We start from the raw sequence: 19,714 nt of genomic DNA, 5'->3' as shown, positions 1-19,714 counted from the left end.
GAAATAATTAAACCTAAGTACTGTAGTCTCTATATTCTCTGCTAGTTACAGTGATATCCAGGAGAGCTGTTAATATAATACCAATTAATGTAGGAGAACAGAGTGAAAAACCCTTGAAGTTAAATGTTAAAATAAAAATACTTTAAAGTTTGTGGTGATGTGAGGTTGATGAGTACTGAATTATGTTATTTGGATCTTTGAGTTTTTACTATTCTATTATTATTTTTTGTAGATAAAAAAATTAAGAAACAATTAATGCAGATGGATAATTGCTTTATTATGGAACTGACATCACCATTCTGTTGTGAAATTTTAAATTGGCTTTCTACTGTAAACCTGATTTCCCCTCCTCCCTTCCCCCCTCACCAAGCCTGTGCTTCCTCTTTTCATAAAAAACCTAATTTTCATTCTTGCTACTTCCTCCCTTAGAAAAGGTATTTAAAAAAACAAAACAAAACAAAAAACCCCACCAACCTCAGGAAAAAAAAAAAGAAAAAAAGAAAAAAGGCATTTTGGAAGTTTAGTTTAATTTCTTCTACTGAAGCCTCCGTGTGCAGTATTCTAGAATAATTCAGTCTAAAAATGAAGTGTCTTTTATTCTTGGATATTTGCAAGTTACTGATCTATTCTGAGAATACCTTTGAAGTAGGAAATGAAGAGATGAACTAGACACTTATTAAAACTTTGCTGTGAAAAGGAGACAGTGGAATGCTTAAGAGATACTCGGAAGGAGAGGGAATGTTTGCACAGTGTGTCACTTGGAATTGACGGTATACAGACAGCTTATAATCTTTAGAGATTTCATGGTTTAATGATTGCCCGTTTGGGGAGCAAAATTCCAGCCGAAGTTTTGGGTTTGCCAACGAAATAAATTCTTCTTTTCCCTACTGATTTAGATGTATTTTTATGCTTCTGTGTTCTCACACAGTTGCAGCCTCAAAGGAAGGATTGTGTTTGTATAAAGTGCTGTTATGTGTATATGAGGCAGGACTGGGTGTTTTTTAAACAAGAGATAAATAGGTTTGTGTCTGAGTCCTAGCTTAAGTTGGGGCTTGCTAAGTGATTCAAGGGAAAACTTACAGTAGCACAAGCTCAGGAAGGACATTTTGAAGAAGGTAGATGAGTGAATAGTTAGGATGGAGGAAGACGGCGTACTGGCACAGAGCTGTGCTACATGATGGTAGGATGGAAGATCAGGAGGAGAGGTTGCATGGAGCAGGTTGCTTACACAGAACAAAAACACTTCCTTGAAATTTAGTTCCATTCCTACCTCTTTCGTCTCAATTTTATTAAAGTCTGTGGGAAGGAAGCTCCTTTGAAAGAGTTAAGATAAATCATGGTGGTGTTTTTCTTTGAACTATAGTTTGAATTCCCCTGTCTAAGCCTGGCTATTAGGAAATGTCTTGTGCCTCTGAAATAAACACGATCTTTACTTGACTGTTCTGTATGACAATTGGATGATACAATGAATAAGCAAATATTTCTGAGTCACTAAACTATTTAATAAAACTTACCAACTGATGGGCATTCAAGTCAGTTATTGTGTAATTCACAGCTTTTGCAGTAAACTAACTTTTTACTTTCAATGAAAAAAATTTTAGCATACGTAAAATTTGCACTTTTTATTGGATGGATTCTACATTGGTTAGGCATATCATAGAGCTGCAAAAGATGAACAAGGAAAGGGGAAAGAAAGCTTCCACAGATTTAAGGTCTTTACAGTATTCCTCTGTTTTGAAATTAAAGCTCATAGTTAATATAAAACAAAACTGTAGAGATAGTTTTCAGCTGCTAACCTGAATTGATAGCAAGGAATTGAGAAGGGATAACATATGGAGGCTATTCTTTGCCTACAATGAACCACCTGTTAAAAGCTGTTCTTCCCTGTACGGAAGTGAATTCAAAGCAAAAAAACCAAGAACACCACCATCCAAAAAAACCCCCACACCCAAAAAACCCAGCTCTTCAGATTTTTGCTTTTTTGGGTTGTTTGTAGTTTCTCTTCTGCAAATATTATGGTATTTGAATTGTAGACAGTAGAAAGAAAGATTTAACATACAGATAATTTAACAAAAGATCTATTACTTACTTTCTTGTTTTCACAACTAGATAAGAAAAGGATGATGTTGCCATATGGGTGGAAGACAGGTGGAAGAAGCAATTTTGTGATTTCATTGACATGGTCACAAGAGGTCCTATGTCTGATATATATTTTAATCTAAAAAAATACCACAGTGTTGTTTATTTCTATTTACACTTGTTATCTATTTCTCTCTTGTTGCAAACCTGAATTTTCTTTAAAATTTATTTCTCTTAGTATAACCTTGAAAATGGAACCCAGACCTTTGACGATCTACCTGCTAGATTTGGCTACAGACTGCCAGCAGAAGGCTTGAAGGTAAAAAAAAAAAAATATATATATATATATAGAGAGAGAGGACCGTATCTGCTGAACGCTTCTTCTATAACCTAAAAAAGATAAAAGTTAAATGAATATAGTACTGAGGGAAAATAAATACAGAACTGATTAATCTACTGCTCAAGCAAAAGAAATGTGCAAAGGGTCTGATATGAACTGTTGCCTGTGAATAGGAGATTCCTCTCCTAAGAAGAGAATTTTGGTAACTTGAGCTTTTGTGTGTAAGAGAGAATTTGCTGAACGTTTTTAATAAATAAATGAAAAATAGCTGAATGATGAGAGTCTAAGAAAGTAAGTTTGGTAGACCATTGTTTTCTCTGAAGTTGGTGGCAATACTGATATATGATGTCAGTTACCTTGCACTGGTACCAGTGGGTGCCAGATTGAATTTTGTCTTGATTTATTAAAAAAAAATATTTGGAGGATTTATTGTCTCCGTAGGGTCATATATTGGTGAGCCCTTTCACACTGTGAAGTGTGGAAAGGCAAGAGGGATTATCTTCCTTGCATGTGGACCACATTGAGTGCTGTGTAAGGGAACTGTAGCTCATTTTCTGGGGAAAGTATAAGAACTGTTGTCAGTTTGCTTCCGTCCTTGCATTTCTTAAGCAGCTGAATGAAGAAGTTCAAGGGCTGCAGTTCTGCCTTAACCCACGCGTGCTGTGTCACAAAGCTGGTGGCTAGGTAGCCGATGATTGATCATGCACCCTCTCCTTATACAGTTTCCTTTCAATTGCAATCCGCACCCCGTAGTACGTGAGAAGTTCCCCATTCTCCCAGTGCTCCTCTCAGGCATGTGTTGCACTAATGCTATTTTATTTTACTTCATATCGTTAAGTGGGGAAAATGCAGGTAGCACAGATACACATATTTGATAGTTATCTTTTGTAGTCTCTTATACTCCAAATAAAGTCATATTGGGATAGCAATGCTGTGACATGACTTGAAAGCTGGTCAGAGGATTATTACCAGAAGGCACTAGTAAGTGATAATATATTGAATTAGCAGAAAAAGTATGTGTGACTTTAAAAATTTTTAAAATTTTGTTAATCCAGTTTTCTTTGATATATAAGAACTAAAAAGCAGGTAAATATTATAGCATATTAAATTGTAAAATGCACCTAGTATTAGAGAAGACAGAAGTAAGCTGTAAGGATTTGCAAATGTTAATGGAACTGGAAAGGGAAAAATCATATTGACATATCATGCAAAGCGATTAATGTGCAAAAAGTGTCAAAGATGGCTATAACCATGGGAATACATATAGGACTTTATCATTATTTTGCACTAGATTAGAAATTCTGAAGACCTGATGTCTTCTGAAGTACAGCAGCAAGCATGTTTTGTACAGCAGGATAATTCCTTTTCCGTGTGTCTAGTGCGGTTAATACACTTGGAATGTAGTAAGATGTGTAGACGGACTGAATGAAATTAATAAAAGGGAAATTATGTTCAAGGTGAAATGGGAAAGAACTATGAAGAAGGTCAAATAAATGGAGCTTCCATAGGCAACGATGAGAAGGCATGTTCTACTTGTTCTGACTTCTGCTAGGGTAGTAGCTGTCCATACATTCCGGCGGCAGTAGTCAGTAACTGGTGTAAAGACAAACTCCCTTTTATCTGCGTAAAGTAAGATAGAGGAGGTAGAAAATAAATTATTTAAAAATAAATTATATATGGTGATGTTAACGGTGTAAACTGGTGTCATAGTCCTGCTGCTTAGAAAAGTATTTAAAAGCTAGGTGAATATCCAGTTCAGTTACAGTGGTCACATCCTCTGAGGTAAGTTTGTTGCTGAGGTTGCGTAGCTGATGCTTGTTGTCAAATGCTGGTGTGCTGTGTTGATTTCAAGAACAATGGCCATGCTGCGTTTTCCTCCTTGGATCGCATTCTTGCAGTGTCAGTAAGTTTGTTCATTTCAGATAAAATTTATTTTCCCTTCCTCTCCTGTACTTGAAACTCTCATCTACAAGAAAGGCAATTTCGTGTAGCCGTCCAAACAATTTACTACTTGTGTGACGTTCAGGTTTCATTACTTTTTTTTTTTTTTTTACTGTGGAAGTGGCTACATGGAGTCAATCTTGTGGCAGTAACTTGTTTGTCTGGCTGTCACGTTGAACAGTGTATGAGTAAGTATTTATGACTGAGATAGATATGATAGATAGATAGATAATTCTTACTCTGTGTAAGAATTCTAAGCTGTAAACATATTTAGGCAGACCACCTTCCAAGTTCCGGTGAAGGGGAATTGCTGTCGTTTATAGAGACCTTGAATAGCACATGAGGGCAGAGAGCTGCTTTCCTGTTCATTCTGTCTGTAGTCTGTGTGGCCCCAAAATCTGGCTCTGCAGCATCGTTGATGTTGCAATGATTGTGAGTAAACTATACAAAAAATGAAGCTGATGTGAAGGTACAAGGTTGTTGGATCACTCTTTGATTGGGTGTCCTTTTAATCCCAAAGGGGAATAAATTGCTGTAAGAATCCCTGTACCTCTAAGAATTCCTCTGCAAATGAAACCTCAAGATGACTTCATTTTCATGCCCAGTGGGTTTTATCACGGGGAGAAGTGGTGTTAGAGCTGTGTAGTTGTTTACTGACTATATTGAGAAACAGAGGGCGATTAAGTGATTTGCCCAAGTAGTGAGCCAATTTAATACATCACAAATAGATATAAGGAGCTTTGATTCTAACCTTTTTAACTGTTAGGCAGCTCTGTGTCTTAATTGAGGTAGATGTTGTCACCTGTGTAGAAATAATAATGAGTTTTAGTCCTGAATATAATACTAAAACTCTTTTCTTTGTTTGCATTAAGATTTTAATTACTTTAAAAAATGCTATGATATTGGTTGAAATAGAATGAAAACGGTATACTTTTTCAATGCTTATGATTAAGATTTATTAATATGCAACTTGTAAAACGCAATCTGTCAGATTCTGTAACATCTGGTGCCAAAGCATAAATGTAGGTGCTTTTTTTTTTTTTTTGGCTCGTGTGCTCTAGCACTGACCACAAGTGGTCAGTCATTTGTGCCTGTGTCTTTAGAAGAACAGCTTCTCAGTTAAAGATATTTAAGAACTTATGGTAGCATTAAGAAAAATCTGGTCTAGTCGTAGTTAGCCTTTGGTTTCTATGTACGTGTTTAACTGTAACATGAGGTGTGATTTGTGTAAAACTTCTCTGTAGAATGCAGTTCGTTCCAGACATACCACTCTAGCTAAAAAAGAGTAAATGCTTTGCGTGAAACTATGTAACATAAGTAACCTTTGCTGTATGAATTAGGGGAGCCTTAGGGGCCTAAATTTGGCTGTCAGCAAATCAGTGTAGAATTTTCAGTGGATATTGCTTTTAATTGTTGTAGACTGTGTGATGTTGTGCCTGTCACCACAAACTTGGCAAAGGACAGAGTGTTGGTGCAGCTTCTTTGCCAAAAGGAATATTACCATTGCAAAAATCTATTCCTCAAGACAAAATTGCTTCTCTCTGTTGTAGGTTAAACTTTATGAATAATGTGTATTTATGGATAAGATGTAAGATTATATATGAAAAGTACATTTAAACTGACAGTTCATATGTATAAACTGTATATATTTAAACTTACATATATTTTATATATTTAAACTGACAGTTTATATATATGTTTATATATAATTATATATATTATATAATTATTATAAAAAATAATCATTATTCCTACACAGGTGATGACATCTCTCTATATATCTAAAGCTGTCAGTGAAAACTGAGAGTTTAAAGCTCTCAAGGGCATATCTAGAACTGTAGCAATAATTTATTGAGCCTACAGCAGTGCAGCTTCTCATGATCTTTATTTGCATAAAACAAAATACTTACATTCTTATTTTCTGGCAATTCACTGCTCTTTATCTGTATGATAATTTGCTCTAGCTTTAAAACTGATTTAAACAAGTGTGAATCTTGTAGGAATGTTCTTATGTCAACTGATACTCCATTGCATTAGCGTCCAAAGGCCTCTACCACCCAGTGACCTTATTGCACAAGCACCTTACAAAGAAAGTAACTTCTCTGAAGAGGTGTGTTTCAAATGAAGGGTAGCCAAAACCTCCTCTAGGTGTACAGTCTGGATTTTCTGTATCTTGGTAATCAAAATCTGTTGTGAAGAGACTGACAGAAGGGAATCTAATTAATCTCAATCTAATTATTAACTAACTAACTGATTTTAATGTAATTAATAAAGAAGCTCCTTTTCAGGTGATCTACAGATTTGACCAAGGAAGCAAGCATATTCTAGTAAAGAAAAAAGGGAAGGTCTGCTCTCTTTGGAGCTAGAGCAGGTAGTATTGTGCAGTAGGCATGATAGTCTTCTGGCATGTCCTGCATAGATGTCCATGTCGGCAGTGTTTAGCAAGCATTTACAGTCCTAGGAAAGGAAGATCAGCCCTGAAGTCACAACATCGTGGGGAGGGCCTAGTGTCAGTGCATTCAGTACTCAGGTGAGCATGTTTCCTCTGAGAAGCTGTAGAATTTTTCAGCAGATGTTAAAGCACGAGGTTAGGAGAGTTTCCACTCCAAACATTTTCAGTGGTGGAGTACTAACTCGGTCACCTAAAAACAATCCAAAGATTGCTTCAAGACTGATATGCCAGAATTTCCTACTTCTGTGAATCTTTCAACCATAGCAGATTTGGTGACCCATAGTCTTTGCTTACCATAGCAAACCAGCTGTTTTGTATGCTAGTTCAGTGTTGATTTCACGCACGTAACTTTCTCCAGTTTCCCCTTTTAATTGCCAAGTACTAGGTTTGTGTTAGTGCTTCTTAGGCTATTGTACTTCAGTTTGCTTGATTAGTCTCCATACATCTTAGGATAGTAGTTCCACAATATTAATGTAGTATATGCAGTCCTCTTTCTGCCGAATGATATTGCAAAGTCTGAGTTATGAACTTTTAGATAATGTAATTGGGAAAACTGTATTTTCTTTCTAACTTCCTAATTCCTTACAGACATAAAGATTCTGATGAATCAAAATAAATAGTCAGGGATGTAGCAGAAATCTTGCTGGGATACAGAACTGAGTTGATAATAAAAATTTGTTTAGCTATTGTATGAAAACATAGTTTTCTTTCCTTATACTTGTCTGCCAATCCTTCTGTTAAGACAAAGAGAAATGAAGCTTCTGTTTGTTCCTGTTTTCTAGGGATTCCTAATAAATTCAAAACCAGAGAATGCATGTGAGCCTATAGCCCCACCTCCGCTGAAAGACAACTCGTCCAGTGCTTTTATTGTGTTAATTCGAAGGCTTGAGTGCAACTTTGATATCAAGGTAAGATTTTTAAAAATTTTTTTTAATTTTTTTCCCCTCTCTGTTTCAAGGTCTTAAAGAATTTACTGGTGCTTCAGAAAAATATCTATAGCTAACAGCAGGATAGACACTGATGTGAAGGGAAGGGAGAATTTTATTGTCTACAGGCAGGTAAAGCAGTATTGTAATATGATTTAGTTTAAGATGACCTGTTTGAGCCAGCTTACATGGCAAATAAGGATGACGGATGCTGCAGCTTTATAATGGAAAGCATTCAGTAGCAACATCAGCTTTTCTTGACAGTTAGACTCTTTGCTGCCAGGGATCACAGGGGAGATTAGGGAACGGAGATAACATAAAAGCACCCAAAATCTGCAAGCCACTTTTCTGATTTGTTTTTGTGTTTAATAGCTGGATCATCTTCTTGTGGCTCACACTGAGACGCCATGAACAATGGTGCTGTCACAGTTGGTTGATGGGGAGAGGAGACAGTGCACTGCCGGGTAGCAACAGGCACAAGTGGCAGGACGGGAATCTTTTTAAATGGGTATAACAGCTAGATGTTATATTATGAAGTATTTATATTATAAAAATTTTGACCTGCAACTGAAGTGGAGTATTCTCTGTGTTATTTTAAAAATACAAAATCAGAATTATTTGTGTTTGGCTAGAATATATGGTTTTCTTGAAAATGACCCTGATATATGGGGCAGCAAAGGACGTCTTAAGGAAAACAGGGCTTTTCAATTCGTTGTTAACTTTCATGAACTAAAAGGAGACTCAACTGTATTTGCTGCTATGTGGTATGTTCAGTTAAGTGGCATTGTGGTTAAACATGTAAATTCTACTCACAGATTCCAGCTGTAGAGGCAGCCTCACTGCTCATGCAATCTGCCTTCACATCAAACTCGGGAATGTCACATATTTTGTACCGTGAACCCTGTCACCGTGTGTGTATATGGCTTAGTGGGAAAAGGAGAGGCAAATGACTACTTGGCTTTTTCACGTCCTCTTTGCCTATCTAATTGCTGCCCTTAAATTGATGTGACAGTATTACTGCTGAAGACACTATTAAAGGAACAGGCCAGAATTTTTCTAGTGGAATATATTTTTAATCAGAAATACAGCAAATGCTTGTTTGCTGAAGACAACTTGTTTTGTTGAAGAAGTCGGCATTGTGACTGAGCTGTCAGCTTTTTTACTCTGGTACTAAACCAGAAAAATCACATCTCTGTTGCTGGTCACAGAATTCTGAGATTCTGAGAAGCTTTGGAAAGCTGCTCAGCTAAAGGCAAGAGTCAAGCAGGGGGAAGACGTGCAGAATTGCTTTTCCACGTAGCTGTCAACTTAGTAAATGTGAACTCTTGTATTTTAATTTTACACATCTTGATTTGCCACACACAGTCCATGAGTGTTCCTTGCAGAAAGTGGAAGATTTGTACCTTACCATTGAGGGATTTCCGTGGTCAGTTCTTTAAGGACTGAGTCACACTAGCTCTGTGTGTAAGCATTTTTTGGTTATGTTTTATATTTCATGTAATATTCATGGAAAAGTGGATTCCCACACATTTCTCTGTTAGACAAAAAGCAAAGTAGAAAGTGGATCAGAAATCCCAAGGCAAGCATGGGTATCTATGTGCTCAGTGGCCAGTGAATTCACTTTTGTATTATGTTGTTAATACTATTGCAATATTGTGTTACATAATTTCATACATACTACAGCATTTTGCCCTGAAGTTTCTGCCAGGAAGTGGCACGTGTACTGAGATGTGAGTTATATTACATATCAGCTACTAGACTGACAGGATGCAGATTTTAACAAGAACTGGAGTTTATTTGAAAGTCCCATCTCTCCTTCTGCTTTACATTGAAAACTACAAATACAAGTGCATAGCTAGTGACTTCTTACAGGAAAAATTACGTCACAGTAGGAGAAGGGTAAAGGCTGGAAGCAAGTGGAAGCAGTTCAGAGCCTTTTGGAATGTGTCTTCTCACTTGTTATAACTGATTTTTACTGCTGTTTGTGTTGGTGATCAGTGTGGGAAGGGACTCGTCAAGAGAGGGTGGTGCTGTGCTTTCAACTCCTGCATAATTACAAAACTTCTTTTTGTAAAAAGCCTACATTGAGGGTCTGGTCATCAGTGACTCTGAAATATGTTGTTGACATCATGTAGGAAGCATCTCATATTTTCTGCCTACATAAAAGGTTTGTTTGGCAAAATAAGCATCATAGAAAATTGTGCTACATGTGGAAAAGCTTATTAGAATGGCCTGGGATTATATGTAATTTAAGTAAATGATTCCTCACTATATTAAAACTGCCTCTTTAGGCACAAAAGCCAGCAAATACATCATTAAACATTACATCATTTTATGTATGCACTATGGATATTTTCTGTAGTGATGTAATATTGACCAAACTCCCAACCATGCATTTATGTTTACATCTAAAACTGATTTATTTATTTATTTATTTATTTATTTATTTATTTTAAATATTGGGATTTCTCAAGGTGTCTGCATTTTCCAATAATGTCGTTCTGCTCTTTGGAATATAGTTGTTAGGAACATGGGAAGAGAATCTGAACTGATGGCGCTCGGAGGCACGTAACTGTTGAGTAAAGGGTTGATTGTCATTTTCTTATAGTGGAAAGTTACTGTGCAATAAGAAATCACTTCCTGAAGCTTTACCATCCTGCTTAGATATATCTCAAAAATGGGCTAATGCTTCAGTTTTGGTGCACAATTAATGTTTTTGTCTTTGGGGCCCTGGGTAGCGAGAGTGAAGTTGCAGCTTTGCAATATAATTGAGCAGGCAATTGGTACTGCTTTTGGCAGCTAGATGGTGTTAAGCCTGTGCTTATTCATGGCAGCTTGCGCAGAAGGTGCCTGGCTGTGATTGTGTTAATGTCACTCTTTACTCGAGTAACCCTGTGTCAGCTGAGTATCTTGTAGGCATATTTATGTGTGGGTTTACACAAACAGCATCACTTTATAATCCAGTAATTAAACAAAGGGCCTGTGTTATAAGTAAGTGGCAAAAGTGTGTAGGGAAGTAAAACATTTCCTTAAGTAATATAAATTATTTACTACCTGTCCTGAAGGACATAGTTCAGTGTATAATGGACAGTTAATAAACGCCTATTCAGGACATGATGTTTAAGAAATAAAACAAGCAAACAACAAAAAAATAATACTACATAGAAACTGTCCTAATTACCATAGCACATTTATGTGGATGTGAAGATTAAGAGCCTGTGATAACTAGGGAGCTTTAAAGCTGAGGTCACTCCGTGAACTTTTGTATTCCCTTCTTCAGTTTCAGCACTTGGTGATTTGCGATGTGTGTTATCCGTGATGACTCCATTACTGCCATTTGGTGTCACAAGTTCAGATAGATGTTCAAGGCTTTTAATCCTTTCCTTGCCTTACTTTTGACTGCTTTATTTAAAATTCTCATGCCATTTTTTCTTTTTTGCCTATTTTTGCTGTTATGCAGCATGCAAGAAGGCTTCATATTTCAAGGCTGACCTAGAGAACCTTTTGTAGAATAATCAGTGGAAGTTTTCCAGCTTTACAACTCAGGTTCCTCATTATTGTTTGTCTCTCAAGAAGAGAAGTTGGGAGTGTGTGTGTGTACGTATGTGTATATATACATATATTTTCCCTTCTCCTAACTTTGAGGGTAGAGGTCTTGAAAAAGTGCACCAGAATTTTCCCCTGGGTTTTTCAGATCTGGTGATGATAGTCTGCTGTAAAAGAGAGGTGGTGGTGATTTCTTGGTGAATTAGTGTAGGACAGGGTTCCATATTTGTTTGTATGTATGCTTGTTTGTAAGAGCGGTGCTGTAGTTGGTATGTGTTGACTGAGTAATAAAGCTGTTGTGATGCCATAGTAGCCGAATGCTGCAACTGTTTTCCAGTTTCAAAGGTATTTAAAGCTGTGATCTTTTGTTCAGTTGTACTTAATGGTTGGTTGGTTGTCCACTACATAAATATGTATTTGCATTACAGTCGTCTTAAATACATGCATCTAAGTGGACATAAAAGCTATCACCATGTCCCCTATTAGCTCAATTCAGAGCAAGTCTATCCAGCTATAGCCAAGCTTATTACGTAGTTTTAAATAGGAGTTGAACACAGAATGAAACCCAAATGTTCCTCAAGGTCCTCTAGTGCTTTTTGCATCTTGTGATGAGTTTTTATACTGTCGTGGGTGCATTAGAAGCAATATCCGAGATGAATAGTTGTGACTTAGTTATGCTTACATTAATGATAGTCACTGCAGCAAATGCCATTTACATGGACCTTAGGCTTTGCTTGTATTGACAGAAAAGCCGATATGTATCAGAAACATAACTGGTACACAATATATTTATAGTTTTGCACCCATATTTATAATTTTTTGCTTTTCCATGAGAAAGCTTCTGATACCTGGGCTGTCAGCTAAGGTATTTCTACATCTCTAAAGGCACAGAAAAGATACTACTCGTGTGACTTCATGAGCTATCAAGTGGTAATTTCTAGTTTAGCATAGTAAGTTAGTGCCTTTATTTTCAATTATGATTAAACATTATTTTTATCTACCCATAGAAAGTTTTTAATCCTGTTTTTAATATATGTAAAAACTGTCTGCATACAATATGAAATGATTTTTCTGGAAAAATAACATAATTACATGAGTATAAGAATAATTATATGATTTTATTTTGAAAGTTGACACTTGTTTTATAAGTGCAAATGATGATGTGCTAATATTTATGACTTCCTGAAAGTGTACCTTGTCTTAGAGAGGACAGACAGGTTACTGTATTTTGAAGCAGTAGACTTGCTAATAAGTATTTTGTATGGCTTACAGGTTTTAAATGCACAGAGGGCTGGATACAAGGCAGCTATAGTTCACAATGTTGATTCTGATGACCTCATAAGCATGGGATCCAACGACAGTAAGTACAGGTATCACTTCTTCTCTCCTGTTTGAAAATCATTTCACTCACTAGAGTGTACAGTATTAAAATCAGTATAAAGTATTATGATGAACTCGCACTTAAAGAAAAAAAACCAACAAAACAAACCCCAGAACAACAAAACCACCACCACCACCAAAAAACCCCAGAAAAAAACGCACCCCAACCAGCAAAATCCTCCTGCTTTTAACATTTTAAAATGGGAGATGTTTGTATAAGAACATATATGTATACTTGTGTATTATTTGTGGCATTAAGTTTGTACATTCCCCGAGTGTTTCTTTTGCTTTTCCTTTAAATTTTAGTTCAACTGTTCTGGGTTAAATGGTTAAATTTATGAGATAGATTTATGTGACTGATATGGAAAATTGCAGATGTGTTGTTAATTAAGTAGAAATACAGGAAAAGTGAAAAACTGTACTCTTTTGGAAGGAAATCTTTAAAATGAAACTTTAAAATGTGACTTTTTCATATTTGTTAGTGGTTCCATTTTGTTGTTGCACTGTTCTGTATGTTTTTCTGTTCCTTTGGACGAATGGATTCTAATTTCATATGAACACATATTACATGTACGTATTTTTAGTTGGAAGAAGAATGTTTAGAGACCGGTGTGCCATTTTCTGATTGATTCTGATGCTAGCTGTTCCAATTTTAACCTTTCATGGAGTGAATATGTTCAGAACACCTTGTAATCTAGTCAAAATGTTGGTTTTGTTTTATGGTATGTGGTTTTTGTCTATAGTGCTGTTACGACTTTTTGTGGCATTTCTTTATTTTGTCCAGTTTTTGAGCTTGCTCAATATGGAACAAGAACATAAATGAGAACAAAAAAAGTCTTTCCAAACAGAAACACCATTGAGTAAACTAGGAAGTGAACTTTCAGCACACTAAATGGCAGCTGGGTAGCCCAGAAAGCTACCTGAAAGTGGTTTTAATGAATTCCCAACCCAAGTGAATCTTATTTTCAGGTTTCACTTAGAAATCAAAATGTAGAACAAGTTCACAACAAATGCAGATTCGGGTAGTGGGAGGTGATGTTAAGCCATGTATGCTTTTGCCTTGGGGAACCTGAATGCTTTGGTATTGACTAAACTCGAGATACTTTGACCCTTAAATGTGAAGCATAAGTCAGCGGCGCAAATCAATATAAAGTGAAGCAGAGGAGAAGGCTTTCTAGAATATGGGATCTATCTTTCAATAATTTTTCATTTGTGTGCATCTGTTGAGCTTATTATTACCTTCACTAGTAAGCAGAGAAGGGGAAGACGGTTCCATCCAGTTTCTTGAGACTGAAATAAAGATGTAGGATTTGTTCATTCTCTTCTTTCTTCCTTTTGACCTTTTCTAGCCACTGCTGTTTCCAGTGTGTTCATTTATGTTTGGGGTAAAAAGGAGGGAAGAAAGATTAATTAAAATTTACAGTACCAGATCACAAAATCATATAAGTTGCCAGAAATTCTGGAAATCAATGGAGCTGTGTTGCTTTATCAAGTCTCTGAGTAAGAATGATGTTCTGGTTAAACTTACTCTGGTGATACCTCTCTTTTTGTCAAATATTTTTGTTTTTATGCTCCTTTTAAATATTCCATTAAGAATTTTGATTTCTATACCTGCGATAAAGTCCCTAGATATTTGGTAGGAAAAATAATACAACTTCTTAGATGACATAAAGATGTAGCATGCATGTGCATCATTCTATATGTCATTATGTTAAAATATGTCTTCATGTTGTGATAGTCTCCCAGTGTTCAAGTCTTATGTCTTAAGAGTGCCCATAGAGTGTCCGCATACTAATAGTTTTATTTTCCTGCTTTTTTAATACAGTTGAGGTTTTAAAGAAGATTGACATTCCTTCTGTCTTTATTGGCGAGACGTCAGCTAATTCTCTTAAAGAAGAATTTACTTACGAAAAGGGGTAAGTTACCTCACATGCAGCTGCGTTATTCCTTGCATTAAGTCATTGCCTCTTTTTAATATTTATGGCTTTAAAATAGGATGTTGTGATGACAGAGGCTATAGGTATTCCAGGTGAAACCTTGTGTCTGAGAGCAGTGTGCAGAAAGCATTTTAAAAATTAATACAAATTGCTTTCTTACAAGAGGGTTACCATATATTTATCAAATGTTTCTCCTTTCGTTTTCACATAGCATTAAACATATGAGTTTAGCTAATGATCCAGGAGTCATTGAAATGTGTGTGAGAGCATGTGTATTTCAGATCTAAGGGTGTGTTCTTTTTACAATGTATGTCAGTTCCCATTGAAGTCAGATGCTGGTCTTTAAATTAAAAAAAAAAATCATCCTTTATTAATAGATCTAGAACAAGTCAGAGATAACTTCCTATGCTAGGTGAATCTGCAGGATGCATTTAAGATGATTCTATCAGGATGCGTGATTAGGTTTGCACTGCTTCTGTTCTGCTTTTAAGTTTAAAACTTCAAAAAGAAAAGCATTGTGAGAACAAAGTGCTTAAAATATATATCTTGAATAGGATGGAAAAGGAGGTGTGTTTCGTATTATTAGTCTAATGATCTTGCTTCTTCTGGTCTCTCTGATGTCCTTTCACTAAATTAATCAGAAGAACTAGATTGTGTCATTCTTAAGTAGACACCTTGCTGATGAAACTGCTTGATAAATAAAGTGTGGCTCCGCATGAGTAGTAGTTATAGACCTACTAACACTTTTATACATTGTACCTTCCCAGGTGTTTCTGACTGCTTGTGCCCACAGAATAATAATGGGATTTTACTTCCTTAAGTATCAATAAACACCAGCATTCTGATATCCAGTTGCCAGCATCCGTATCGGGTTCTCTAGGAAGATTTTTGGTTACTGTACTGTAATTTATTGACTCTCCAGAGGACAAAGGGTGCACTTTACCATGCTTCATGATTTGAAACTGAACCTCCTCTATAACTCAAAATGCTTTAGTAAATAAGAATGATTTCACAGTATCTTTTGATAGTCATGTTGTATTTTTCTCATTCTGCTATCAAAGCAGCTATGGGGTTATTTTCCTAGTTGCTTTAGATTTATTTATGATTGAAGTCAGTAAGTAGTTTTACCTCCAAAATGTTCTAAGAAACATTGTTTTATCCTTTTATTTAATTGGCTTTACATTATGTGGATATCAGCTGAATTTTCTATGTTGTTGCGCACAGGTAGGTATTCCTTTAGTGTGTCTAGAGATAACCTTTTAGTTTAATGGGTTTTTTCATTGTATTTATTCTTTCATTCATTGTTCATTGAATTCTAACCTATTTAAAAGTGTTATCTTTTTCTCCCCACAGTGGCCATGTTGTGTTAATCCCAGAGTTCAGTCTTCCTTTGGAGTACTACTTAATCCCTTTCCTAATAATAGTAGGGATCTGTCTTATTCTCATAGTCATATTTATGGTAAGTTCCTTCTTTTAATAAGTTTTTTTTCTTTCAAACAGGTCATCATAGAACTGTCACTTACTTAAGTTAAAGGAAGGGATACAGTAAAGGAACAGCGAAAGCTTTGTGTACTGTACATACCTGTACCATGCTTACCTGTAATCCTTTATTTTCTCAGTGCCATAAACAGGTGCAGAATTTTGGCAAAGGGATATTAGGAGCCCTTAGGATGTTCTACCTGGCTTATAACTACTTACAAAGAATTGTCCTCATGGCTACTCTTCCACTGCACAAGTGCTTTCCTTTCTGCCCTATAAAGAATGACCTGTCCTTGTGCTCTCGTGCACTGAGGGTGTTACCGCCTTACCAAACTCGTACTGCTTAATAAACATTAGTCCCACTGTTCCACAATGCAGGTCTCACCATTTTTTACTGCAGGTGTAGTAATCGGTCAGCAAGCTCAGAACCTGTTACAGCATATAGCATATATCTTACAGCATATACGTTGCCTATAGAGGTTCTCAGTTGGGCACATCTCCTATAAAAGGGAAAATAGCACAACTATATATTTCAGAATACTTAGCATCCCACTTTTTGGAATCTCTGCTGGTCTCTGACCAATGTATTATTTTACCTTTTGATAAAAATCAAGTAATGCATCAACTGTTCTATAACATTTTCTTAAAATATTTCTTTCTGTGTTAGTGTTTTTTGCACTGCAAGTTATATATTTCATTGACAATCCTGGGCACATTTGGCACAATCAAAATTGCAGCAGCTCTCTGAAAACAAAGCAAAAGTGATCGACTAGAGACGATGTAACCAGTGCTTTGTCTGACCTTCTGGTGATAACCTTGATCATAGAGGACTTTGTCTCAGTTAATTAGGTGAATGTGTAGCCTTATCACTGTGTCCTGAAGGTCAGCGGTTTGAGATAAGGAGAGATGGTATTTCTAAAGGAGAGCAGTCACCAGGGATAATATTCTGTGAACATCTGTTGTTCTGAGACCATCAGTATTCCAGCTTGAGCTTCACTAATAATCTGCTTATAGTGCACCTAAGTTGAAAATTCAGACAAAATATTGGTTATCTAAGAAATGCAATGAAGAAGGCTGTGAAAGGGACTGTAGTATCATTTTGAAAATCGTAAGTACTGGCTTTGCACCCTGTTAAAATGTGGTACGAAGCACTGATCCGTCATTTTTCAGAAAGATACTAATTAGAGAATGAAGAGAAAGGCAATAAGAATAGTTAGGGGGTCTCTTATTTAAAAGCGATTTAGAAGGTTACCATTGAAGAGAAAACTAATGAAGGAGGGGGCACGTGAAAACTACAATCATGAGGAGTGTGAGCTTGACTCTTATCGTGACAACCGCTGTAGAAATTCAGAAGTAAAAGAGGCATTTTTTACTCCCAGGATATTTCTTCATATTTTGCTTCAGAGTTTTTCACTAGTTCAGCTGCTTTTGTTTTTAGATGATGTTAAGTTAGTTGCAAAAATTCCTTTTGGACTTCAGTGCTATCATCTTCAGGTCAAGAAACGAACTAAATTACAGACTAATTTGCACCAGTCACTTTAGCAAGGAACTAGAGTTATGTAACAAACACAAGGCTAATCCCACTGAAAGGCCACCTCTCCTGAGAATTGCAAGTGTTTCCCTCACTGTGAAAACAGCAGTTTTCTGCATCAAAAGTGTCATTACAAGTATTATAGGAGCGAGCTAAACAAATTCATAAAGTGTTTGTCTTTGGGGCATAAGTGAGTTCTCTTAGCAGAAGACGTAGAATCACAGAACGGTTTGGGTCAGAAGGGACCTCTAAAAATCATCTTGTCCACCCCCCTCCCTCCTCCGCCCCCCCCCCTTCAGCAGGGACATCTTTCGCTAGACCAGGTTGCTCAAAGCCCCATCCAACCTGACCTTGAACCCTTCCAGTGATGAGGCATCCACAGCTTCACTGGGCAACCTGTTCCAGTGCCTCACCACCCGCATCATAAAAACTTTATTCATTACATCCAATCTAAATATACTGTCTTTCATAGATACTGATTCTTTTAAATTTGCCTTTTAAGAGCTGGGTCTTTTTGTATCAGCATGCTGATACTCTGAATTAAAACAATTTTTTACATAATGTGTGAATTTGAGAGTTCCAGATTCCAAATAAAATATATAGGGAAGAACAATCTGTACAATCCAAAAGGAATAAACAGATGCGAGGTAGGATTAGCTATGAGAAGGGGAAATAAACATTTGGTGAGGAAAATTTCAGTTTCCTCTGAAACTCGTCTCCAGTTTCCTTGCTTATGCACTGTGAGGAGAAGTAAAAAAGGGCATGTCTGTAAACTATGATTAAGATTTATTTTTCCAAATATGTCCCAGTTATAAAAGCAAAGGCTTTGAGAGACCCGAATTTCTCTTCTGTTAGAGTCAATAGGTAGTCGGTGCTAAGATGAATGGTTATTTCCATGTCTTAGAATCACGTTGTAGAGGAAAACCAGACAGGAACCAGGAGAAGATTATATTGTACGTCTGCAAGTCAGGGTTACCTATACTATGTATTTGGGACAGATGTTTGGAGGGTTTTGAGAAGAGGTTATATAATGTTGGAAATGCCAAAATCCGTCTGCATGGCTTATGTTAAACTGTGAGAGGAAAAAAAAGGGAGAGGTGTTTGCAAGTGTTTTCCAGAGCGTAGCACAGGTTCAAAGGGGGGACAGGATAAAATGAGGCTCGCTAGTGATAAGCTGTGGGGCAGCATGACAATGCTTGAGGACGGTGTGCTGGTGAGGGCTTTCACTCTGCTTCGCGACGTACTGAGTACGCTGGGGCACATCAGAAATGTGTGCACGCTAATGCACGTGGTATGAGGAATAAGCAAGAGGAACTAGAAGCTTTGGCTCACTCTCAGAGCTACAACATCGTTGGCAGAAGGGAGACTTAGTGGGAAGAGTCCTGCGACTGGAGTGCTGTGATGGACAGGTACAGGCTCTGGGGCGAGGGGTAGCACTCTATGTGAAGGAGGGGTTGGACTGTGCGGTACTTGCCGTTGGGGATGAATTGGCTGAGAGCCTCTGGGTAAGGATTGGAGGAAAAACTAATAAAGTGGATGGTGTTGTCTTTTTTTAACACCAATGAAGGGCCCTGGGACCCCCGGAGCCCTGGGTTGGAGGACTGCAACTGGGGGAGTGATAAGCTCCCAGTTGACTTTGAACTTGTACGGGATTTGCTGCTGCAATTGAATGCACATAAGTCTGTGGGGCCCGATGGGGTTCATCCCAGGGTACTGAAAGAGTTGGCTGATGTTACTGTGAGACCTCTTTCAGTTATTTGTCAACAGTCTTGGGAATTTGGAGAGGTCCCAGTTGACTTGAACCTAGTAAATGTTATTTGCCCTGTTTTCAGGAAGATGAAAAAGGAAGGTCCTGGTAGTTATAGGCCTGTCAGTCTCGCTTCATTGCCTGGTAAAATTACAGAGAAAATTATTCTGGGAGTTCTTGAAAAACACTTGAAAGACAATGCGGTCATTGGTCAAAGCTCACGTGGGTTCATGAAGGGAAAGTCAGTCCTTACTAACTTAATACCCTTTTATAAGAAGGTTACCCACCTAATGGATGAAGGGAAGGCAATGGATGTGTGGAGTTGTGGTTTTTTGGGTTCGTTTGTTTTTTAGCAA

General features: G+C 37.0%; 1 protein-coding gene across 2 annotated transcripts in view; it reads left to right on the top strand.

Moving 5' to 3' along the window:
* Positions 1 to 19,714, top strand: part of RNF13 (ring finger protein 13) — a 44,895-nt gene that overhangs the window by 7,457 nt on the left and 17,724 nt on the right. For both annotated transcript variants that reach the window (XM_072868801.1, XM_072868800.1), the window contains 5 exons: positions 2,318 to 2,398; positions 7,595 to 7,720; positions 12,557 to 12,644; positions 14,490 to 14,580; positions 15,955 to 16,060. In XM_072868801.1, coding sequence (XP_072724902.1) covers positions 2,318 to 2,398; positions 7,595 to 7,720; positions 12,557 to 12,644; positions 14,490 to 14,580; positions 15,955 to 16,060 — 492 coding nt within the window. The remainder of the gene's footprint in view (positions 1 to 2,317; positions 2,399 to 7,594; positions 7,721 to 12,556; positions 12,645 to 14,489; positions 14,581 to 15,954; positions 16,061 to 19,714) is intronic.

This window comes from Ciconia boyciana, chromosome 7 (assembly GCF_034638445.1).
Source record: "Ciconia boyciana chromosome 7, ASM3463844v1, whole genome shotgun sequence".
NCBI lineage: Eukaryota > Metazoa > Chordata > Aves > Ciconiiformes > Ciconiidae > Ciconia > Ciconia boyciana.
Note: the sequence above shows the minus strand (reverse complement) of the source record. Positions and strands in the feature narration are given on the sequence as shown.